This window comes from Aquarana catesbeiana, linkage group LG01 (assembly GCF_042186555.1).
Source record: "Aquarana catesbeiana isolate 2022-GZ linkage group LG01, ASM4218655v1, whole genome shotgun sequence".
NCBI lineage: Eukaryota > Metazoa > Chordata > Amphibia > Anura > Ranidae > Aquarana > Aquarana catesbeiana.
Window position 1 is genome coordinate 318460527 of NC_133324.1, and position 25461 is coordinate 318485987.

Here is a 25461-nt window from a genome sequence, read left to right on the forward strand (position 1 = left end):
TCAAATGGACAGCGGGGACCGCATTTGCATTATCTCTACAATGACCCACAGCAAACAAGCTCAGATGGAAACATGTTACAAATGCAATCCAATCCATTCTGTAGTTATGCTTCTAAAAAAGTTATCACAAACATCTGCTAGAATTTAGTGTTTGGCTTTAAAAAAAAGTCACAAAAACACAGTCATAACTGCTTTTCCTCTAATGCAAAAATAAGGTACATGATTTATTGCCAACGTTTGCTCACAAAAATAATCAGAGTATGGAAAGAGTAAGAGAAAAATTATTTTCCAGGATAATTTATGTAAATTCAGTTATGGTGTAGGTAATCTATGGAACACTGTTTTGTTTGTTAACTGTTGTGTCTAGGCTGAGCTAGTCAATTATCCAATTCGCTGTATCTAACAATCTGGTATTAATGATGTATTAATCATCTTAACAAAGTCTCTTCTCAAAACCTGGGAGGTTAGAGGAACAATCCTGACATTTTAGTTAATGCAATGCTTTTCAATCACTTTCATAGTGAAGACTTGGGAAATCTGGATTTCTTTTCATCTACAATTTTCCCAAATAACCGGGCCGCCTCCAGTGCGCATCCCCAGTGGATGGTGAGACCATATCCGCCATGGCCATAATTATGTATGAGCTGTGAACGAAAAACAATGTTTCAGTAAATGTTACTAGATATGTTCTTCAGATATTTCAAGCTCCCACGCTTTCTTTTTATATTAAAAGAAACAACTTCCATTAAACAGATCATATGATGGCATAATTGCTTACAATAAATAGCAATTAATTGCCATTACTAAGAACAATATTATTATTATTCAAGAATAATAGGCTGTAAATTTACACAGAACTTCTCAAATTCTAGCACACTTCATTGTACATTCTAAAGATAACATACTGTATACATTTTCTGTACGGAGGGTACGACTGGTATATCATGAAAAAAGAGAAACATAATCGCTTTAAAGCAGGGGTCATCAAACTTTCTAAGCAAAGAGCCAGTTTACTGTCCTCCAGACTTTACGGGGGTCAGGCTATGGCCAACGGGAGTAGAAATTATCCTGGTGTTGGTGGGATTAAACAATGCATATTTGGTATTAGAGGGGAGGAATAGTGCCCTATCGCTGGTGTCAGTGGGAGGAATAGTGCCCCATCATTGGCGACAGTGGGAAAAATAGTGCCCCATGATTGGCGTCGGTGGGAGGAATAGTGCCCCATCATTGGCGTCGGTGGGAGGAATAGTGCCACATACATTGGTGTCAGTGGGAGGAATAGTGCCCATTCATTGCGATAAGTAAGAGGAATAGTGCCCAATCATTGGTGTCAGTGAGAGGAAGAGTACCCCATTGTTGGTGTCAGTGGGAGAATTAGTGCTTCAACATTGAGGTCAGTGGGGAATAATAGTGCCCCATTGTTGGTGTCAGTTTGAAGAATAGTGCCCCATTGTTGGTGTCAGTAGCAGGAATTTTACCCCTTTGTTGGTGTCAGTGGAAGGAATAGTGTCTTGTATCAGTGGAAGGAATAGTGTCTTGTACCAGTGGAAGGAATAGTGTCTTGTATCAGTGGAAGGAATAGTGTCTTGTACCAGTGGAAGGAATAGTGTCTTGTATCAGTGGAAGGAATAGTGTCTTATATCAGTGGAAGGAATAGTGTCTTATATCAGTGGAAGGAATATTGCCCCAAGAGCTGGATAAAGGCAAGCAAAGGGCAGCATCCCCTGGGCCGCAGTTTGGACCCCTGCTTTAAAGGCTTTAAAGGACCAGGAACTTATTGAAAATCTCATACCACTTTCTACCTTCCTGAGAATACTTTTTCTTTGCATCCCTTTAATTTCCATTCCAACACTGCCTGCATGTCCGATTACCATCTGACATATATGGGTAACTTTACCTGAACATAAATCCAAGGTTCTCCATATGGAGAGTGTAGAAACAAAGAGAGATTAAATCAAGAGATGGATAATTATGTGTAACTGGGATGGGGAAAAAAATACATAACATATTTCAGAACATAAGAAATAGCAGAATAAATACTAGAGCCAAAAATAGAGCAAAAGGGGAACTGTTGCCAGATCAGAATCACTGTTTGATTTGAAAGATATTTGTTACTGTAAAAAAGAACTTCACTTTTGCTTGTTTGCTTTGCTCCAACTTTCAAATGGTGTATGGGGTTTGTGTAACTTTTTAGAGTACAGAAGGCTTAGATCCTCTGTCCATTTTTCTGTGTTTTTGTTCTAATAATTTCCCCTCACATCCTGTTGTGTTTACTGTGCCACCTGTGACAGAACGTGATGGGCCATTTCCCTAACAGTGACACAGAAAACCATAAAATATCAATGAAGTATGGTTAGGTTAATAATAATATGTAATAATAATAACTTACTTTACCAATGAATGAATGGTACACTTCAAACAGGAACTTTGGAAATATTTTCCAAATGACATCACAGACAGCATTAAAAAAACTGCCAGGAGATCAGATGGCATAAGTGTATAAAGCAGTCATTCCCAACCTTTTTACTTCTCAGGAACCCCTGAAATAGTTCTCAGGTCTCTGGGAACCCATGGAAAAAACAATTCATCGGAGGTCAGTGGGAAAAACATCTATTATATTAGTTGGCAGTTGGAAGAATGCCCCCTTAGAGTAGTGGTCAGAATGTCACCTTTTTTACCTGGCGAATAGGGATAAGTCCGCTTTACCCACCAGGGGGTCCCCCTTCTCCTAGTTAGCCTTACTGAATAGTGTACACAGGTCCATTAAAACTATGCTTTTTACTGGCTAGGAAGTTTCCTCTACTGTCCCGGTTGAACTGCAGGATACAACTGTTGTGGAGTCTTTAGACCACAGTTTCCTGTTTTACTAAAACGTTGTAATGGAACCTTGATTGCTACCCCATTAATGTACATTGACTTGTTTGTCAAACTTTTATTAACGACTATTAATGGATATAGTTTATTGACATGTTTTATTCCTTGCTTTTTTGGGTAATCTGCATTCCTTAAATAAAGAATTAAAAAAAAAAAAAGAATGTCACCTTTTTACAGTGTTGCCAACCACCCGTTAATTTACGAGCAGACTGTAAACTTCACCCCACTTTTTGGGGTGCCCGTAAATGTCCGTTGCGGATAGATGTAGATGGCTACAAGCCGACAGCGCAACTGCGCCGTTCCGAAGACTGCCAGTGTTTCGTCAGATTTTTTAACGGAAGTGACGTTCCCTTGCCGCCATCTTGCTACACCCAGCACTGCTCCACAGCAACGATACACTAAGAAGGGGGCAAGCAGACATCTTGTTACACCCACCAGAGTTTTGCATTTCACAGTTATTTTTAACAGTAAACAAAGCTTATAAGGTGAAATACAGTATTTAGAAATCCGACAGACTGTTTAGATGTTGAATTTTAAAAGCAGCGGCAAACCTGCTGATCTCACAGGTTTTCTAATGTGACAGAACACCGCTGCTTTTATAATTCAACATGTAAACAGTCTGTCGGATTTCTAAATACTGTATTTCACCATATATGCTCCGTTTACTGTTAAAAATAACTGTGAAATGCAAAACTCCGGTGGCTGTAACAAGATGTCCGCTTGCCCCCTTCTCGGTGTATCCTTACTGTGGAGGAGTGTGGGGTGTAGCAAGATGGCGGCGATGGAATGTCACTTCCATTACAAATTCTGACGGGTCGCCAAATCTGATAAAACACCGGAACGGAGCACTGACTGATCATCCATCCAGGTCAGTCAGACCTCAGATGTGTATTGTGCTGACCTACCTATACTGAGCCAAGTATGGAGGAGGAGGGAGGACAGATAGACAGAGTGACTGAGAAGGAGCAGAGCCATCCACAGAGACAGACCCCCTCCTGTACCATGTCCACACAGCCTCTGACCCCTGAACCGTGTCCGCACAGCCTCTGACCCCTGTACCATGTCCGCACAGCCTCTGACCCCCTGTAACCATATCCACGCAGCCTCTGACCCATGTACCATGTCCGCACAGCCTCTGACCGGCGCACAGCCTCTGACCCCTGTACCATGTCCGCACAGCCTCTGACCGGCGCACAGCCTCTGACCCCTGTACCATGTCCGCACAGCCTCTGACCGGCGCACAGCCTCTGACCCCTGTACCATGTCCGCACAGCCTCTGACCCGCGCACAGCCTCTGACCCCTGTACCATGTCCGCACAGCCTCTGACCCCCTCCTGTACCATGTAAATGGAGAAATATGTTTTTTGCCTTTTGTTTAACTTAAATACATTGTTAATAGCACTAGCTGCATATTTATAGTTTAAATATTGATATTTGCAATGTTTAGCGCTGAAAACAGGCATTGTAGGTACTTTTTTGCAGTGCCAGTAAAAAAAAAGTGGCTCTGCCAGTAAATTCTATGTTTTTTGCCAGCAAAAAAATTTGGTGGCATTTGTAAATTTTGGGGTCCTGCCAGTAAATTTTACTTCGGGGGTTGGCAACACTGCCTTTACAGTTAGCTAAAAGGATCATTGATGTTATTCCGATGACTCTGCCAAGTTGTGTTGTCCCTGGAACTATGCAGATACAGTACCATCAAATGGGAGGTCAATCAGCCAAAACTCAAGGAAACCCCTAGCAATTTCTAGAAAAACCCTGGTTGAGAATGGCTGTTATAACATATGATAGGAGCTTTTCAAGTTGATAATTAGTGTTTGTCAAAATGTGTAGAAGCTGAAAACTAACATATATTAGATGCACTTACTTCACTCTTAACTGGTCCCGACACAAAGGGCTCTCTCTCCAGCCTCACTTTACTTCGTGAAGGTCTCAGTCCTGTCCAGTCATGCACAATCTTTGCATTCTGTATGTTGTAAAAAAGGAACTTAAAGTGGAGCTTTAGTCAGAAAATTAAGTCCTGCTAGGTTACTTCAGTTTGGCCCCTTTTGCAGGTATAGCCATCTAAAACATAAAAAATAAGTGTCTATACTGTTTAAATTCCAGTAATACACTGTCTCACCCATGCTACAGTTGCTACAGTTGCTAATGCTACTGTCTCACCCATGCTACACATGCTCAGTTGCTCTCTATTTTTAGGCACTGACGGGTTTGTATAGGCAGATCTGCTGACAGACTTAAAGGTGAATTAAACCCTCCTATCCTTTACAGCCTTTGAAGCTGTTTGATATGCAACTACCATGGTGCTGCACATGTGATCAGTTATGACACCAGCCATTTGATGCTTTGACAGTTTAGTGGAGAACACAGTTAGCAATCCCCGCATTTCAGGAACCGTTAAATCAATGGGCTTAGTTCTGCTTTATGATTTACTGCTGTTCAGGGGCTCTGGGCTTTAGAAAAATGGCAGCCTCCACCAATAAGAATCAGGAGCAATAATGGAAGAAATTTACAGCACACACTAATTTTGGTAGCATAATTATTAATGTGGAATGTATGTTCCTTGCTAAAGAACATTATTTTTTATCAAGTTGTTATGGGTAAAGGTCTACTTTAATAGAAAAAAAAAAATCAGATCAAAGGGTATTCTTAAAAACCTTGATGCAATCTACCCCAAACAAAAAAAAAGTTTTGTCTGGAGTTCCACTCCCATATTAAAACTCTGTGTAGGTAATGCAATCATACTTAACGAGGAACTTAACTCCCAAAATCTATTTGTTCCATTTAAACCCTCACCTCTCTGCAATTACAAAAGTTTTTTCTTAAAAGGGTTTTTTTTTCTCACTTTTCCTCAGGCCCCCTCCCCCACCTAAGACATGTCCCTGGTTTTGTGGCCTCCTGGGATTCTCACATCACATCTCCCAGAAGGCTGCCAGATTGGCACACAAAGAGGGACCCGGGCTATGTCACCTAAACAGTGAATCACAGCTGTGTGAGAGAGCATGTATTTTTAAAATAAGAGGTAAGAGGGGGTAAAAAAAAAATCACATAGGGGAAGGGTGAAGTTCTACCGCAAGGGAGCCTTATATCTGAATTTCTGATATTTCAACATACAATACATATTGGAAATAATTTTATTGTATACATGTACTTAAAGCGGTGGTAAACTCTGTAATAATAATCAAAAAAGTTTCCACCTGCAAGGCAATGTCATAATATGCTAGTATGCACTGCATACTAGCACATTATGAAAGAACTAACTTAAAATTAAGCCCTCCAGCGGCACGCTGTCACTGCTGCAGAGGCTTCCATCATCACTCGGTCTTCCTTCCGGGTTTGGGGACTCCAGCCATGGAGTTTCAGCCATGGCACACAGCTCTGAAGGAACGGCACAGGTATGCCATTCCTTCAGAGTGCATGCGCCGGTGACGTCACCGGTTGCTGCCAGCTAGGATATCTCCTAAATGGTGCACGTTTAGGAGATATTCATTTTACCTACAGGTAAGCTTTATTATAAGCTTACTTGTAGGTAAAAAAAAAAGAGTTTATTACCACTTTAACTTTTATTGGCTAACTGTGTGAATATTAGGCACTGTTGTTAAATTACAGACTGTAGAGAACTGATTGATTATCATTCTCATCTCACCTTAAGGCTAGGAATCAGCTCACAGCAGCTTTCCCAAATCCATTTATGGTCATCGGACACATCCTCCTCATTCCAGTTCCCTAGCTGGTAAATTCCTCCCAGAGTGACCATCTGAGACCTGTACATACAGTATACTAAATATGGTGAATTATGTAACTATTGCATGACTTCCACCATAAGACATACAGTATTTGATTAAAGCACATGAATTTTAAAGCATAGCCAGTTTTAGCCTACTATACTCACCCAGGAATAATGTATGGTGTGGTATATACCCCCGTCGCTAGATCATGAGTTACAATGAAGTGTTTCATCCAAGGAGCAAGAACCTAAAACATACAACAGCTATGTCACACAATATATTTCTGGTACAATCATTTTTTATTGAAAAAATGTACAGGTGCAGATCAACAGTTTACCCATTGAATGCCGCCAAATCATGATCCCAATGAGACTTATAGGAGGCGGCAGCAGAACAATCTAATGCATTGAGAGAAGAATAGACTTGTGTAATGGTCCTGGGGGCACTTGGGGAGCGAAGGCGGGTAAGTTCGAATGCTGTTTTTTTAAAGGGGAAATCGGAATTACATCTCAGAGAGGACACCCAGTGTCGAAGTTGAGCATATCGAAAAAATTCACCGGGTGGAGCTTTGTGGGTTTCCTGGAGTGAAGGCCACAAGGGAAATCACACAATATATTTGTAACTATCATAATTTATGTGCCCACTGATGGGCCATGTCTCCTTTAAACAAAGAGCCTCCAGGTCTAATACATATATTGCATGTATTTTTTAGCAAACATTATTGAAGTTGAAGACCCCTACCTAATTCTGTTCTAGAGAAATTAATGACACCCTTTTCCTATAGACTGCTGACATTGTTTAAAAAGAGAATCGAACACTGTGTACCCCCACCCAGCAGGTCTGTACCAAAGTAAAAAAAAAAAGAAAAAGGAGAACCAAATAGAATCATCTGCAGGGAGTATGAGGTCATCGCACCACTCACACCTATAGTAATAAAAGTAGCTAAATAACTCTTACGTTTTTCCATTTGTTTTTAAAGTCGGCCTGTACTCAAAAAGTGAAGATTTGCTATGTCTCAGGGTAAGTTTAGAGCAGGGGTAGGAAAATCCCTGGCACTGGTCCCGCAAGCGGCACGCGAAGCCTCTTTTGCCGGCTCTCGACTACCTCCTAATCAGCAGTGCAGGGAAGTGTCAGTGAGACATTAAAGCATTCCAATCTCAGTATTCCCCACGCCGCACCTACACTGAGGGGAAGGCACTGTGCCCCCACACATACACACATAGTAAAAGATGGGAAATATTGTTTGGTTCCCTAACTTTGCTGTAGCTGCAATCGTCAGCTTTTGTGATGGGGAAGAGATTGGGTGCAGTTCTGCTGGGGGGGCGGTCAGTTTCCAGGAGGAGGACCATCATTGGCCACTGCTAAAGCCAATCACAGTCCTGCTAGCCCCGCCTACCATCTGGAGGAAGATGACTCACTTGGTTGTAACTACCAATCTAAGAAAGAAGGGATTTCACTGTGATTGAGAAAACCCAAATCAGATGACAGTTTGTGGAATTACTGTTGAGCTTCTGGGAGCTTTGTTGAAATTATTCCTGAACCTTAGCATCACTTACTACTGAACCCCTGCACTCTGTGTCCCTTTAAGCCACAGCCAGTATTCAGCGCAATGAAAATAACACCCAACTTTTGCTGCGGCACAGAGCTCTGCACTTTTTCTCAGCTACGGGGGCCTAACTTATGACCCTGCATACAGGCCCACTGCTTTGAGAAAATGTCCCTGACCTGAGCTCATCATTACGCATCCATTCCAGATGCTTGTATGTGACATCACATATATTACATACATCTCATAAATCACATACAAGCACGTGGGCTGGATGCGAAAGTTGGATCAACAGGATGAGTGTGCCAGGACAGGTAGATGTGTCTCATCTCTGCTTCCTTCCACCACTCTGCATATCACGCATATCATAGATGAGAAGAGGGTACAGTGGTGGAGCAGATGAGCAGGAAGGTACAGTTGTGGAAGAGATGAGAAGGGGGTTCAGCAGTGGGACAGAAGAGCAGGGGGGTACAGTGATGGGGCAGATGAGCAAGGGGGTTCAGTGTTGGAGCAGATGAGATGGGGGTTCAGTGGTGGGACAGAAAAGCAGGGGGGGTAGAGCAGTGGGGCAGATGTGAAATGAGGTGTATTGGTGGGACAGATGAGCAGGGGGTTACAGTGGTGGGGCAGATGTGCAGGGAGTTACAGTGGTGGGGCAGATGTGCAGGAGGTTACAGTGGTGGGACAGATGAGCAGGGGGCTACAGAGGTGGCGCAGATGTGCAGGGTAATACAGTGGTGAGACAGATGAGCAGGGGGGTACAGAGATGGGGCAGATGTGCAGGGTAGTACAGTGGTGGGGCAGATGTGCAGGGTAGTACAGTGGTGGGGCAGATGTGCAGGGTAGTACGGTGGTGAGGCAGATGTGCAGGGTAGTATGGTGGTGAGGCAGATGTGCAGGGTAGTACAGTGGTGAGGCAGATGTGCAGGGGGTTACAGTGATGGGGTAGATGTGCAGAGGGTTACAGTGGTAAGGCAGATGTGAAGGAGGTACATTGGTGGGGCAGATGAGTAAGCGGGTTACAGTGGTGGGGCAGATGAGCAGATGGGTTTAGTGTTAGGACAGATGAAAAGGTGATTCAGTAGTGAGACAGAAGAGCAGGAGGTTACAGTGGTGGGACAGATGAGCAGGGGGCTACAGAGGTGGGGCAGATGTGAAGGGTAATACAGTGGTGAGACAAATGAGCAGGGGGTACAGAAGTGGGGCAGATGAGCTGGGTAGTACAGTGGTGGGGCAGATGTGCAGGGTAGTACAGTGGTGGGGCAGATGTGCAGGGTAGTACAGTGGTGGGGCAAATGTACAGGGGGTTACAGTGGTGGGGTAGATGTGAAGGAGGTACATTGGTGGGGCAGATGAGTAAGTGGGTTACAGTGGTGGGGCAGATGAGCAGATGGGTTTAGTGTTAGGACAGATGAGAAGGTGATTCAGTAGTGAGACAGAAGAGCATGGGGATATGGCAGTGGAGCAGATGTACAGTGGTGGGGAAGATGAGAAGGGGGTTCAGCGGTGGGACAGAAAAGCAGGGGGTACAGTGGTGGGACAGCTGAGCAGGGGGGTGGGTTCAGTGTTGGGCCAGATGAGAAGGGGGTTACAGTGGTGGGAAAGATGAGCAAGGGGGTACAACAGTGGGGCAGATGTAAAAGGAGGTGCATTTGCGGGACAGATGGGCAGGGGGTTACAGTGGTTGGGCAGAAGAGCAGGGTAGTACAGTGGTGGGGCAGATGTGCAGGGTAGTACAGTGGTGGGGCAGATGCGCAGGGGGTTACAGTGGTGGGGTAGATGTGCAGAGGGTTACAGTGGTGGGGCAGATGTGCAGGGAGTTACAGTGGTGGGGTAGATGTGCAGGGAGTTACAGTGGTGAAACAGATTTGCAGGGGGGACAGTGATCTGAGATGTGAAGGACCATGAATTGGGGCTGATCTGAGGTGTGGAGTTGCAGGATGTTAATTTCTCATTACTCAAGTAGTTTACAGCATTTACTTTAAAAAAATCCTTTTCATGATTGAGAGTGTGAAGTTAACTTTTTTTATTATAAAAGCGGCACGCTCAATTTCTCTGAAAACACACTGGCACAGTCCTCAAAAGGTAGCCTACCCCTGGTCTAGAGGTTTCTAATGTGCCAGTACACTGAAAAATGTAACTTTTGTCAAAGCCAAAACCTTTTTCTTTAGTTTTGGATAGATTGGATAAGGGTATGAACCTTTCAGGTTTACCTACTCAAGAATATATTACGTTCCTGGTCTCCCCTAGATGGCTGGTGTTTGGCATCGTTTCTCAACCAGGGTTCTGTTGTACCCTAGCGTACACTCAGAGGTTGCTAGAGGGTCCTTGTCAAGTCAGCACTGGTGGACTGATTTACAGTCTATACTTATTACCAATGTAACAGGGACCAATTTTTCACTGACCATAAATGTAAGGGGACAATACACTGACTACTAGTGTATGATAACACTATCATTTTTACTGTCTGTGGTTTTGTTGCCCATTATTATTATAATTTTTATGGTCACTACTAGAAAAAATATTTGTCATGTAGTGCAAAAGGGTGTTGAAAATGATCAGCCCTGGATAAATAAAATACTTTGGGTATACCATCTAATTTCTTCTTGTATATAAACATTTCTAAAAAAAATATACCATGGGAAGTAGATATAATTTTAGCAGGGGTTCCTCTGAGATCTGAACACTATTTCAAGAGCCCACCCCCATGCTAAAAAGGTTGAGAAAAGCTGGTCTATGGTGTCCTTATTTAAAATGACCATTTTCATTTACTGTGTAATCTCAACTGCAAGGACCTCAGCATCCTGCGTGCACATTAGAAGCACAGGGTCTTAAACAGTGAATATGCAGGCATGTGAGCATGGTTATTAATTGAATGTCTATATCTTTCTTCTAGCATGCACTGGACATTAGAGCAGCACCCGAGGAAGAAAGCACAGATGTGGGCCAATAACAATGGGGTGCTTAGGCCAGCCATAAGTTTGAATCTCAGCCAGTTATAGATTGAACCATGTATGGGCAGGCTGAATGTACCAGCCTGCCAGATACAACCAGCCTGTCGGATTTTACTTGCGATTATCACTAGTGGCTGGTAAAGCTTCCTGTGTTCACCCCCTCCTCCCTTGACAAAGTTGCACAGGACACTATCAGGTTTCAAATAAACTAAAAAAAGCTACTTCTGTCACTGTAGTTTGTTCAAATTAGTGAATGGGAAGGCTAAATTTAAGTATGTAACTTTACTCCACTGAAGACTATTAAAGTTACTTGTTCCTCATTTGTGGTCATTGGAAAGAATTCTCCATTACAAATAGCTAAAAAGATCATTTTTGTCAGTGGTTACTTATCTGAGATGCAGAAATTGCTCATTGATCAAGGAACCCATAGCAACCTCTGGAGGAACCCTAGTTGAGGAAGACTGTGCTACATCTTTCCAGCTGATAGGAAGAGAGGGTACAGAACAGAAAAATCTCCCACTGCATGTGAGAGCTGATTATTCTTTTCCTTTCCTGAGAGGCAAGAGATCCCCATATACAGTGATATAACTCTATATCTATATATATCTATATAATCTATATAATATCATCTATATATCTATCTATAACTATAATTTTCCTCCTTTTAGGCCTACATTCCAGATATGTGCAAATAAAAGCTGTAATTAAACATTGTACACACAGTATATTGTAAAAAGTATTAAAAAAACAAAAAAAAAAAAACAAGTGTAAAGCAGTTTGGCAAAAAGATAAACTATTCTCTTCATGTTTCAACTTGCTGTAGAAAAATCATATATTTTGATTGTTGATGACTGCTACGTGTACAGTGGAATCTGAAGTTGCAGAAAGAGAGTTTAAAGCCAATTCAGACTGAAATTGAGGGTATCTCACAAACAAAATCATTTTTATTCAACAGAGTGGATAAAGGTTGGTTTATTTATTGCTGGCTGTGTACCGACTGGGTATACAGCTCTCCTCAGTTCCTGTCCCTAAGACACATCTAACACCTTTACTCAAAGCTAAGAAAAGGTTGTTGGACTTCAATATACAGTAAAACCTTGGATTGCGAGCATAATTCGTCCCAGAAACATGCTTGTAATCCAAAGTACTTCTATATCAAAGCGAATTTCCCCATAAGAAATAATGGAAACTCAAATGATTCGTCCCACAACCATTTATTCATAGGTCCTTCAGTTTATAGTCCATATAAAAAGATTATAACAATGTGATAGGTTGTGTAACCATATAATGTCCATCCACAAATGGAAGCCTTTACAAGGGGATTAGAAGCAAAATCCAGCAGGAGCTACAGAGTATAAAAGAGAAGAGAGGCGCCTCTAAGTGTAGCAATATGGGTACATTTAATGAAGGTACAACATTTAGCAACTCACATAGCTGATGATTAAAAGAGGCACATCTAAGTATGCAGGCATCCGGGGTAAAGCTGTCCACATAGACCATCCTCCTCACCGCCGGTTCTCACCGCTGTCAGTCTGCAATCCAGACCAGGAAGACTACCCTACAGTAGAGTGATCTGAAAGCGAGGCTTGAAGCGCTCGTGGAGCGCAAAGTGGAAGGGAGGACATTGATGGTGGTGCAGAGGATGGTCTATGTGGACAGCTTTACCCCAGATGCCTGCTAGGCCCTCCTCTCCATCTTTACGAAATGGAAAGATGTCACATATCCCAGGAGGCAAAGGGGGGGCAGTGCATGTTTGCCTAGGCGAATGATGACCAAGAGGGAGGGTGGGGACTGACAGTTTTTTATTATTTTTTTTTACAAAAAAAAGATCGCTCAACGTGCTCGGACCGGAGGTGGGTTAGAAAGGAGGAATCATGCTGCAGAAGCTGAAGAGCTGCTTTAAAGTATATACAAATGAAAATAAAATATCTATATAGATATATATCTATATAGATATATATCTATATATCTATCTATATATTTATACAGTATATAGATATATATAGATATATATATATATATATATAAAATGCTGAAGCATGATAAATATTATCTATGAACACATTAACAGCACTAGTCTTAAAAAAAAAAAAAAAAAAGTAGAATACTCTATACAGAATTGCCTCAAGCAGCAAACATACAAATACATGTATCATACATAAAGAAAAATCTATATATAAAATCTGTTTTCTGTTTGCCGCTTTCTACTGAGCTGACATCCCTCAACAGTGCAGCCTGCAGAGTAGTGGCACTAGAAGCATAATTACTGGAATTGGTTTTAAAGTGTCTGCAGCTTGAATAACCTAATATGACCTCCATTGTCTTGTTATTTATTTCCCATATCTGTATGGAACAATAATATTATAGATTGAAAATTGATTTTAAAATCTATATAGCATCTTTGATAGTTTCATCTTTCATAGTAATACCAGTTGTATTGCCTTTGTGTTTGAGCATTGTGTTTAATTTCTTAGTCAAAGAGCAAATGGGTCATAATGTTGCTTGCTAAAAGATGACAGGAAAAACAGCAGGATACATGCAATAAAGGCTTTATCCATCTCTCTTACACACATACCTTCAAAATCTGCCCTCTGCCTGGTTTTAAATCTGGATCAGGCTGCAGATCCCCCGAACGCATTCCTGTGCAGTTAATGATGACATCTGTCCCTTGAGCAGCAAGCTACAGAATCATAAAAAAGCTATATGAGATAAAACATAATCTGCAGACAAAATAGGATTTTTTAAAACAGCTTACCTGTAAAATCCTTTTCTTTCGAAGGACATCATGGGACACAGAGCCACAGTAATTACTGATGGGTTATATAGGTATCACTGGTGATTGGACACTGGCACACCCTATCAGGAAGTTCAACCCCCTATATAATCCCTCCCCCCTGCAGGGATACCTCAGTTTTGTAGCCAAGCAATATAGTGTATTAGAAGAGGGGCGGGACCTCTGTGTCCCGTGATGTCCTTCGAAAGAAAAGGATTTTACAGGTAAGCTGTTTTAAAAAATCCTATTTTCTTTCTCGAACATCACGGGACACAGAGCCACAGTAATTACTGATGGGATGTCCCAGAGCAATGCTACCTGAGGGGGGGGAACCACGACCAAGTAGGGTGCAATCAGACCTGAGGACCCTGTACCGCTGCCTGCAGCACACTACGCCCAAAGGCGATAGCCTCATGCCTTCTCACATCCACCTGATAGAATCTGGTGAATGTATGAATTGAAGACCAGGTTGCGGCCTTGCAGATTTGAGCCATAGAGGCCCGGTGATGCACTGCCCAAGAAGCACCAATAGCCCTTGTGGAATGTGCCCTGATCTGAAACGGAGGAATCTTCTGTTTCAAACCGTAAGCTTGAATGATCAACTGTCGAATCCATTTAGAAATGGTAGCTTTTGACGCTGCCTGTCCTCTATTGGGACCCTCTGGCAGCACAAACAAAACATCCGTCTTGCGGATCTGAGTAGTTGCCCCTAGATAGGCCTTAACTGCTCTTACTACATCCAACGAATGTAGAGATCTCTCTTCCGGAGAACAGGGATCTGGAAAAAAGGAAGGTAGAACAATGTCTTGGTTTAAATGAAAATCAGAAACCACCTTCGGTAAAAAACTAGGATGAGGGCGTAGTACCACTCTATCCTTGTGTATAATCGAATAAGGCTCCTTACAGGAAAGAGCTACTAATTCTGATACTCTTCTAGCAGAAGAGATGGCCACCAGAAAAATTAATTTCCTTGTCAACAAGACCAAAGGAATCTGACTTATTGGTTCAAAAGGCTGTTTCTGTAACACAGCCAGGACCAAATTCAAGTCCCAGGGGTTTAGGGGCGCTTTAACCGGAGGATTAAGATGCATCACCCCCTGCATAAAGTTTCGGACCAAAGAATGCGAAGCAAGTGGCCGCTGAAATAATACTGATAAAGCAGAAACCTGGCCCTTGATGGTACTCAAGGCCAGCTTCATCTCTAATCCCATCTGTAGAAAATCAAGGATTCTACCTATGACATATTTCCTGGGATGCCAACCTCTGGATTCACACCAGGTTATATAAGCCTTCCAGACTCTATGATAAATCATCCTGGAAGCTGGCTTCCTTGCATTAATCAAGGTAGATATGACAGGACCTGAGAGCCCACGACTCTTCAGAACGTGGGTCTCAATAGCCAAACCGTCAAATTTAGCGTTTGTAAGGCAGGATGGAACACTGGACCTTGAGATAACAGGTCTGGGCGTACCGGTAGGGTCCACGGGGAACCCACCGTCATCCTTACTATTTCTGCATACCAAGTCCTTCTGGGCCAAGCGGGGGCCACCAGAAGTACCGACTTCCTTTCCTGCCTGATCCTGCGAAGGAGTCGTGGTAGTAGCAGAATAGGCGGGAATGCGTAAATCAGTGAGAACCGATGCCACGGAATCACCAACGCATCCGTCCCGCATGCAAGAGGATCTTTTGTCCTTGCCACAAATCTGTCTATCTTTTTGTTGAATCGGGATGCAAAGAGATCTACATCTGGAACCCCCCATCTTTGGCATATGGCCCAAAAGACGTCGGGATGCAGACACCATTCCCCTGGAAGTAACTGCTGGCGACTTAGATAGTCCGCCTGCCAATTTTCTATTCCCGGGATGAAAACTGCCGATATGCATGGCACATGCATCTCTGCCCAGACTAAGATCTGGTTCACCTCTTTTTGAGCAGCTCGGCTCCGGGTGCCTCCCTGATGATTGACATAAGCCACTGCTGTGGCATTGTCGGACTGGATCCTGACCGGACAACCCTGTAGCCTGATAGTCCAGGCTTTTAGAGCTAGATGTATCACCCGGATCTCCAGAATGTTGATGGGTAAGGTCCTCTCTGTCTTGGACCATACCTCTTGGACCGCAGCCTGTTCCAGAACTGCTCCCCAACCTGACAGACTGGCATCTGTTGTTACCACCGTCCAGATAACCGGTAGAAAGGATTTCCCCTTCTGCAGGTTTTCGGGTATGAGCCACCAATTGAGGCTCTGACGCACCGCATGCGACAGGTGCATCGGAAAGTCTAATGCCTGAACCTTCTTGTTCCAGGTCGACAGAATACTGTGTTGCAGCATTCTTGAGTGAAACTGAGCATAGGGAACTGCTTCGAATGAAGACACCATCTTCCCTAGTAGCCTCATACAAAGGCGGACTGAGGGACCCTTCTTGGTCCTTACTGTCAGAATCAGCTCTCTCAAAGCAGTGATCTTTGCCTGGGGTAGAAATATCTTCTCCTGGCTTGTATCTATAATCAGACCTAAATACTCCAGTCTTCTTACTGGTTTTAGGAAAGGCTTTTCTAAGTTGAGGATCCAACCCAGGTGTTCTAGATACCTGACCGTGGTCCTCAAGTTTCCCTTCAAAGAGGCTACCGACCGGTCTATCAAGAGCAGGTCGTCTAGGTATGCTATGACAGCTATACCCGGAGCCCTTAATCTGGCCAGAGGAGGAGCCAAGATCTTTGTGAACACTCGAGGTGCAGTGGCTATCCCGAAAGGCAGAGCCACAAACTGGAAATGGCGCCCTCCTACCTCGAAGCGCAGAAACTTCTGATGAGCAGGAAAAATGGGCACATGCAGATATGCATCTCTGATGTCTATTGATGCCAGAAATTCTCCTCCCTGCAGGGTGGGAACTACTGTTCGAATTGATTCCATGCGGAAGGATTGAATCCTTAGGAATCGGTTCAGATCCCTTAAGTCCAGAATGGGCCTGACATCCCCATTTGGCTTTTGGACCGTAAAAAGGTTGGAATAGAAGCCCAATCCCTGGTCCTTTGCGGGAACTATCATAATGACCTCCTGCGACAAAAGTCGCTCTAACGCTAGAAGGAGCGACTGCTTCTTCTCTGGGTCTCTGGGAACATTTGATCTGAGGAACCGAGGAGAGGAGAATTCCTGAAACTCCAGCTTGTACCCTAAGGTTACCGTGGAGATTACCCATCTGTCCTGGAAGTCCTCCTGCCAGAGCTCTGAGAACTGTCGCAGTCTTCCCCCCACTCGAGTGAGCGGGGGCGCCCCCTCATGCAGAGGTCTTAGTGTTTTGCCTAGTAGGCTTCTTTCCCCAGGACTTCTTTTGTCCCTGGGGTTGACTCTTGTCTCTGGACCCCGATGGAGGCGGCCTTCGAGACTGCCTGGAGCCTGAAGCCCCCGGTGCTGGGGAAAGAGTCCGTTTGAAAGAGGGACGCTTACTCTTCTTCTTGACAGGTAAGAGAGTGCTTTTCCCACAAGAGATTCTCTTGATATAGTTATCCAAGTCCTCTCCAAACAACCTTGCACCACGAAATGGAAACCCAGCCAGTAGCTTCTTACATGGTGCTTCGGCTGACCAATTTTTCAACCATAGGATTCTACGTATATGCACCAACCCCAGTGAAAGACGGGAGGTTTGCACGATAGAATCTCTAATGGCGTCAACCACAAAGCATAAGGCCGCTGGAAGGTTAGCAAACCCCTGGGCCTGCTGTTCAGGTAATACTTTGATGACCTGCTTAACATGGTCTCTTAAGTATTGACAGACTCCAATCGCTGCTACTGCAGGTTGGGCCACTGATCCTGCTAAGGAGAAAACATCCTTCAATAGGGATTCCATCCTTTTATCTACAGGATCCCTGAGCATCTGAGCATTGTCTACAGGACAAGTCAGGCTATTATTTACGGAGGAAATGGCGGCATCAATAGCCGGTATTCCCCACATTTTAATAAACTTTTCTTCCATCGGATAAAGTGTTGAAAACTTTCTCGGCGGAAAAAAACGTTTGTCTGGGTGATCCCACTCAGAAAAAATAAGCTTTTCAAGTAAAGTATGAACAGGAAAAGCATGTGCTGCTTGGAAAGGTTTCAGTGACCCCAAAGCAGAAGAGGATTCTTTAGCAGTTTCAGGTATGGGCAACTTAAATGTGGAGCGGACCAATCCAGTGAGGATCTGCACTAAGACTTTCTCCTCTTGGGAAGTCGCAGAGGGTCCCTCTCCACCTGAATCCTCCGAAGAGGAATCATCCATCCCATCCCGATCCTCTGAAAGGGATTCATCTCCTTTATCCCAGAGCTCCTCTGCCTGAGGGTCTTGGGGAACAGAGGAAAGCCTAGTGCGTTTTCTTCCACTGAGTGAAGATGTAATCATGGCCATTAATCTTTCCTCTAGACCATTAATGGTTGAGGAAAAAACCTCTTGTGTAATATATACAGGGGCTGAAGTGCCAGAAGCAGGTGTAGCCCCTGACCCCGATGGCTCTCCCTGGCTAGCCGTCCCTGGCCCATCTTTAGGGGGGGAGGATGCTGCCGACAGGGGGCCCTCAGAACCTGAACGAGATCCCCTAGTGTCTCTGGTTCCTGGGGTGCTTGAACCTCTTCTACCCATAGTGCAAAGCAACAAGGTGTGAGGTATACAAATGAACACTGCCCGCTGAGCGATGTAGTCTGGCTAAAAGCCTTGCTACCCAATGCTCAGTCTGGTGTTACTTCAGTAAATGCTGCCTAGGAGAATGCCTGTGTCCCACCTTACATGCGACCGTCAGCTCTGTGTCTCTCAGAAGGCTGAGTGCACCTGTACAGAGTGCCTCTAATAGCCTGCAACTGGCCTGAGTGGGAGTCTAAGCACCTGTGCTGACATCCTGCCCCCTCCTCTACCGCCCCCCCCCCTCGAGTTTTGAAAAAAACGAGCGCTTCCCGCGCTGCCGACTCTCCTGTCATGCTTCCGGAGAAAGGCTGGGGATGGGGGGGGGGGGGAGGGAGGGAGACTGGTAACAAGATCTGCCTGAATGGCTATCTTGAGAGATGGTGGCCATTAGGCCGCAGAGCCCGGGTGGTATAACCACTTTCTAGACCCCTGTGGCCCCTCTCTAGCCTGGGGGGGAACATTCAAACATGAGAAATCCCCCTTTCCACCTTACCTGTTTGCAGCCTGCTTGAGACGCTGGGACATAAACAGCGATTACAACACCTGAGACAGAGTCAGCATGTGTAGGTTTGTGCTCTTGGCAGCCCCCGGTGGTCACAATAGGCATAGCATGCATTTACCTTAAAGGAGAAAAGCCACTAGAACTCAAAAATTCAGTGGAATCTCCTCTTACCTTATCCAGCCGCAGGGTGCTGTTTACACAGACCCAATCTTCACCTCTCACGGTGGGCTCCGTTTGAAAAAACCGTCAGAGACTGGGGCCCTCCATCAGTAGGGGGATCCAACAGTTCTGGGACCGTAAAGCACCTCGCCAGAAATTAGGAAGTTTAAAGCCATTTTCTGATCTGCGGGGTCCAGCTCTCTAAAAAGAGAAGCATTACGGGTAAAACCTCGTTTCTTCGGACACGAGGCCCGGGTACCATTCAATTCGGCCATGAAAAGACACTTTGAATGGATCTGGTTCGCCTGGCTTGCCCCAGTATAGGATCTTAGGATATTCCCTTTGGAGCTCAGCACAGGACATCTTTACACGTCCATCACCTAAGACACTGGCGTAAAAAACTGAGGTATCCCTGCAGGGGGGAGGGATTATATAGGGGGTTGAACTTCCTGATAGGGTGTGCCAGTGTCCAATCACCAGTGATACCTATATAACCCATCAGTAATTACTGTGGCTCTGTGTCCCGTGATGTTCGAGAAAGAAATTGTTTTTTTCTTTGATACATGTAGAGTTCTTTAAAGATATTGTTATTGCTTTTCATATGATACAATAAATAAAGACAATTAGGAAAACACAATGAACAACTTACAAAAAAATCCTCTGTGTTGTTTTTGAGAGTATAAGTACTATACAGACATAAACCTGCCATTATTGCACGAAAAAATGTATGTACGTGGTAAGCATTTGAGTGGTGACATTGGATTATACAACATCAGCTGCCTGTGTGGAAAGCATATGGCTGTAATTAAAGCTGAACTTCGGAACACAGATAAAACCTACCCTTGCAGTAAGGCCCCTGCACTGCAGGGGCTAAAAGAGAAGTAAAGGGGATTAAATACAAACATTCATACTCACCTAGGTGGATGCAGCACTCATCCGATGCTGCGTCTGTTCCCCATAACCTCTACACCGAGAACTGAGTGATCAAAGACCCCTGATTACTCAGTTCTCAGTTTTCAGTGAGCAGAGAGCCAGTTACTGTCAATCCCTGGCTCTCTGCTCTGCCCCTCTAGTGCTCACTGGAGTGCTGGGCTGTGGAGGGGGTGGGAGCTGCTGGCTCAGGCTCTCAGCAGTGAGCTGAGGTTGAGCCAGATGTTGGTCCAGGCATCTGGGTGGATCCCAACATTAAAGTTGGGATCTCTCCAGAGCCTGGAGCGGCTGAGTGACGTGAGCTGACAGTGGGCTTTGTCGGCTGAATGCAGTTCACAGGAGTGCAGAACGAGGTGCACTCCTGTGATTCCCAAAAGAGCTTTGGACCTACTCCTTTAAATCAAGGGAGGGCAACTCATTTTCCTAAGGGGCTATATGAGAAACTTGGACTGGGCCGAACTTTTTTCTGCTCAATAGTTTTTGACCTGGGAGGGTCTATAAGTATGTAGACATATAGCAAAAAAAAAAACACCTGGCGCTAGGAATAACAGGTACAACTGCTCATGAAATAAGTTTCTTTCAGATGGGCAGCCAGGGGGCAGTAAAATGGGCAGCAGTTTTACCACCTCATTGGCTGCCCACCTGAACTGTAAAGTAACAGTCAGACGGGTCTGTTCTCATGCCGCGTCATTTTTAGCTTGGGCTGCAAAGTTTAACAAGTGGCACCACTTTTGAGTTCAATAGGGCTGCGCTGCAGCCATGTGCAATGTATGCGATTGCAGCATTGTAGTGACTGGGTAGGGACAGCCAAAGGGCCGGATGTGGCCCACAAATTGCCCAGGTCTGGGATAAATGCTCATTTATTCTAAGGGTGCAGAGAAAAGGTATAATACTTTTTCTTTGCTCCCAAAGGCTTCCTCTCTCCAGTACACACTTTTCCTAAACAAGGTTTGCGTTAAATCTTACCTCTGCAAAACTTTCAATCTTCTTGTGAATAAACTTGACTCCTCCCTCCTGTAGTCTGCAAGGATAAATTCCGAATAAAATTACTTAAACACATGTTGTAATATGAATGGAGAGGGCAGATTTTATTCCAGGCAGCTAACTATTTCCTACAGTATACAGTGTTTGTCAGAGGATTTTCTCTTTGACTTGCATGAGAAAGTAAAAAGTCTTCTGCTCTGTATGAATCAGATCTGGACTGGTCACAAAGTGATATGATAGCTCTATTAACTACAAAGTGCATGAGTTTCTAATTGGAGGGTTCCTGTATATGAAGAAATGGTTTTTTTTTTTCAATTCACCTTCATAATATTACTTGGGGCTCAGGTCACCCCCCCTTCAGTCCCCCACCACCCTTTGTATACCCCAAAACAAATTATATACAGTGGGGACGGAAAGTATTCAGACCCCCTTACATTTTTCACTCTTTGTTATATTGCAGCCATTTGCTAAAATCATTTAAGTTCATTTTTTTTCCCTCATTAATGTACACACAGCACCCCATATTGACAGAAAAACATAGGATTGTTGACATTTTTGCAGATTTATTAAAAAAGAAAAACTGAAATATCACATGGTCCTAAGTATTCAGACCCTTTGCTCAGTATTTAGTAGAAGCACCCTTTTGATCTAATACAGCCATGAGTCTTTTTGGGAAAGCTGCAACAAGTTTTTCACACCTGCATTTGGGGATCCTCTGCCATTCCTCCTTGCAGATCCTCTCCAGTTCTGTCAGGTTGGATGGTAAACGTTGGTGGACAGTCATTTTTAGGTCTCTCCAGAGATGATCAATTGGATTTAAGTCAGGGCTCTGGCTGGGCCATTCAAGAACAGTCACGGAGTTGTTGTGAAGCCACTCCTTCGTTATGTTAGCTGTGTGCTTAGGGTCATTGTCTTGTTGGAAGGTAAACCTTCGGCCCAGTCTGTGGTCCTGAGCACTCTGGAGAAGGTTTTCGTCCAGGATATCCCTGTACTTGGCCGCATTCATCTTTCCCTTGATTGCAACCAGTCGTCCTGTCCCTGCAGCTGAAAAAAACCTCACAGCATGATGCTGCCACCACCATGCTTCACTGTTGGGACTGTATTGGATAGGTGATGAGCAGTGCCTGGTTTTCTCCACACATACCGCTTAGAATTAGAAATAGAAATGGATGCCCCCTAGTTGGGACTTTAAATGGACCACCAACTCAAAAATTATAAAAATAAATCTTTAATATAATGAATTAAAATACATGGGAGTCTCTATCTTATTTACCGCTTAGAATTAAGGCCAAAAAGTTCTATCTTGGTCTCATCAGACCAGAGAATCTTATTTCTCACCATCTTGGAGTCCTCCAGGTGTTTTTTTTAGCAAACTCCATGCAGGCTTTCATGTGTCTCTAAGCTCTTCAGGCAGTTCCTTTTGACCTCATGATTCTCATTTGCTCTGACATGCACTGTGAGCTGTAAGGTCTAATATAGACAGGTGTGTGGCTTTCCTAATCAAGTCCAATCAGTATAATCAAACACAGCTGGACTCAAATGAAGGTGTAGAACCATCTCAAAAATGATCAGAAGAAATGGACAGCACCTGAGTTAAATATATGAGTGTCACAGCAAAGGGTCTGAATACTTAGGACCATGTGATATTTCAGTTTTTCTTTTTTAATAAATCTGCAAAAATGTCAACAATCCTGTGTTTTTCTGTCAATATGGGATGCTGTGTGTACATTAATGAGGAAAAAAATGAACTTAAATGATTTTAGCAAATGGCTGCAATATAACAAAGAGTGAAAAATTTAAGGGGGTCTGAATACTTTCCGTCCCCACTGTATATATATATATATATATATATATATATATATATATATATATATATATATATATATATATATATATATATATATATATTTCCCTGCAGCATCCTCCTGTGAGCTTGAATCCCTATTTCCTGGGGCCTCAGGAAGTGAGTTATATAATGCTGGTCTTCAGGGGTCAGCACCAGATATCAGGCAAATATTGCAGACGGAGCTACTTTTTTATTTTTACAAGAAGGAAGTGACTTTTTTCCCCAAGCTGGAGTTGTGCTTTAACGTGCTTTAAACACACAATCACAGTTGAATGTTATGTTCACTGTGGAATCTTTTCAGACAAAAATATTTTTAATATATATATATATATATTTTAATATATATTTTAACATACTTTTTGGTGAGCCAAGGTAAGTAGTTTTTCCCCTCGATCATCAATGCTGTGTTGAACCAACCATAACTACAATATAACAAATAAGAAAGTCATTAAAGAGGTAACATCATTAGAATAAATAGTATATATTATTATATACATATATTTATTAGTTATATTTATATATATTAGTATATATTACGAACATAATATCCAAATAATTTCCCAAATTTTTCCTCTCTACTGTCCAAACAAATCATCTAGGCTAAATAAATTGTCTGTTTTTCTTTTACTTTTTTGTTTTGATTTAGGTATTTCCACTAGCCACTCTTCCACTCTTTCACTTCCATCACTTATTACCACCCCTCATTAATTCCTCCCCCTCCCCATTCACACCCTAATCTCCATATAACTGGGGTTAATCCACCTCTAACCATGATTTCCACAATCTCTCATATTTCTTTATGTCTCCCCTCTTACTATATATACATTTTTCCTTCCATATCGTATCTTGTATGACATTCATCCATTCCCCCACCGTCAGGGGGGGGGGCTATTGCTTGCCACTTCTGTGCAATCAACTTTCTTGCTTGAAACAAGCATCTGATTATTGCGGTCTGTGTATCTCCCGGGAATCTATTCCTTTCTATATTCCCCAAAACATGTCTTAACATCTATGTCTAGAGATGTCCCAAAAACAGAATTTATTTTGTTAACCATCTCCCTCCAATATCTGTGTAATTCGGGGCATCTCCAGATCATGTGCACCAGGTCTCCCTTTGCATCCCCACATCTTGGGCATTTCGCATCTGGTATTCTTCCAAACATAAACATTTTTAAACTAGTATAATATGATCTATGAACCAGAAATAAGTGGCATACAATCTGTAAGGGTGATAATGAGACCATAGGCCCCAATTCCAGGATTCGGCTCCATTGCTCCTCAGTTATTTGTCCAATGTTCTCCTCCCATTTTCCCTTGCTCGGGAGCTCTGCACCTCCCCCCACCTGCTTATATACCCATACATGTCGGAAATCAACCCCTTGGAGGTCCCGGCATTGACCACCTTTTGACGGTGATTTCGGAGGTTGATTGTGCAATGCCCCAATGTGCATCAATCAACAGCACTTACCAATTTAATTATTCAGCATAGAGTACAAAAAGGCTAGTTGCAGTTGTTTGTGATTAATTTGAAGCCCAAGTGCTGCCAAAAAAAATAAAACACAACAGAAAAATCAGCGCAAGAGACATAACTTACAGCAAGTAGAATGTATCCCTTGTGCTGATGCCTCTCTTTTTAGTTAAAATCCTCCTCCATCCATGCCCCCCTTCCCCCTGCTAACATAATCGTCCACTGCAGCGGGAATTAATACAACTAAGAAGCTGTCACAGGCTCTCATCAAGAGAGCCTTTCTATGCCTGCCCTTTCCATTGGGCTACTCCATTCATAAAAGCCATACTACAGCTTCTATAAATGGAGGGGGCAGACTTATTAATCTGCCCATTCTTCAGTCAGAGATTCTGTTTCATTCATAGCTAGTATGGCTTCTGTGAATGAAGCAGATAAGCAGACAGGGCAGGCATAGTCAGGCTTTCTTGATGACAGTCCCTTAGTTGTATTAACCCCTACCACACCAGAATATTATGCCAGCAGGGGTGGGGGGTCATTAATGGAGGAGAATTTCAACTAAAAGATGAGGATTCAGCAAAAGGGACACATCTGAATGACTATAAGTTATGTCTCTTGAGCTGATTTTTCTGTTAGTTATTTAGTCTGCATTTAGGCTTTAAAGTGGAGGTAAACCCTTCTATCCTTTACAGCCAAGGAAGCTGCCATCTTAGCCTCTGTTTGATCTGCAGTTGCCATGATGCAGCACATAAGATCATGCCTTGAAAGTAAATGTTTTGGGAAACCGCTAAGTTGTTGAGTTTAGACTGGTGCGACATGAGCTCCGACTTTGAGCGCACACATCGCATGACAAGTCGCGCCCCATTAAGTGCAATGGAACCATTCTAATAGGAGTGACTTGAGTTGTTCTGACTTAGAAAAAGGTTCCTGCGCTACTTTTGGTGCGACTTCGGCATGACTTGCATTGACTTCTGTTCAAGAAGTCATATTCAAGTCGTGCCGAAGTCATGCTGGGATGTCGGCTTCAAAGTCGTGCGGAAGTCGCGGCAGT

The 25461-nt window shown here is 43.4% G+C and overlaps 1 protein-coding gene across 4 annotated transcripts in view; it reads right to left on the reverse strand.

Moving 5' to 3' along the window:
• Positions 1-189: 189 nt before the first annotated feature.
• Positions 190-25461, reverse strand: part of DAO (D-amino acid oxidase) — a 73519-nt gene continuing 48247 nt past the window's right edge. For all 4 annotated transcript variants that reach the window (XM_073630039.1, XM_073630032.1, XM_073630022.1 and 1 more), the window contains exons 5-11: positions 23302-23367; positions 21082-21136; positions 13675-13779; positions 6764-6846; positions 6518-6635; positions 4739-4837; positions 190-644 (exon numbers count right to left, since the gene is read on the reverse strand). In XM_073630039.1, the coding sequence (XP_073486140.1) occupies positions 516-644; positions 4739-4837; positions 6518-6635; positions 6764-6846; positions 13675-13779; positions 21082-21136; positions 23302-23367 (655 nt within the window). In that variant the 3' untranslated portion in view covers positions 190-515. The remainder of the gene's footprint in view (positions 645-4738; positions 4838-6517; positions 6636-6763; positions 6847-13674; positions 13780-21081; positions 21137-23301; positions 23368-25461) is intronic.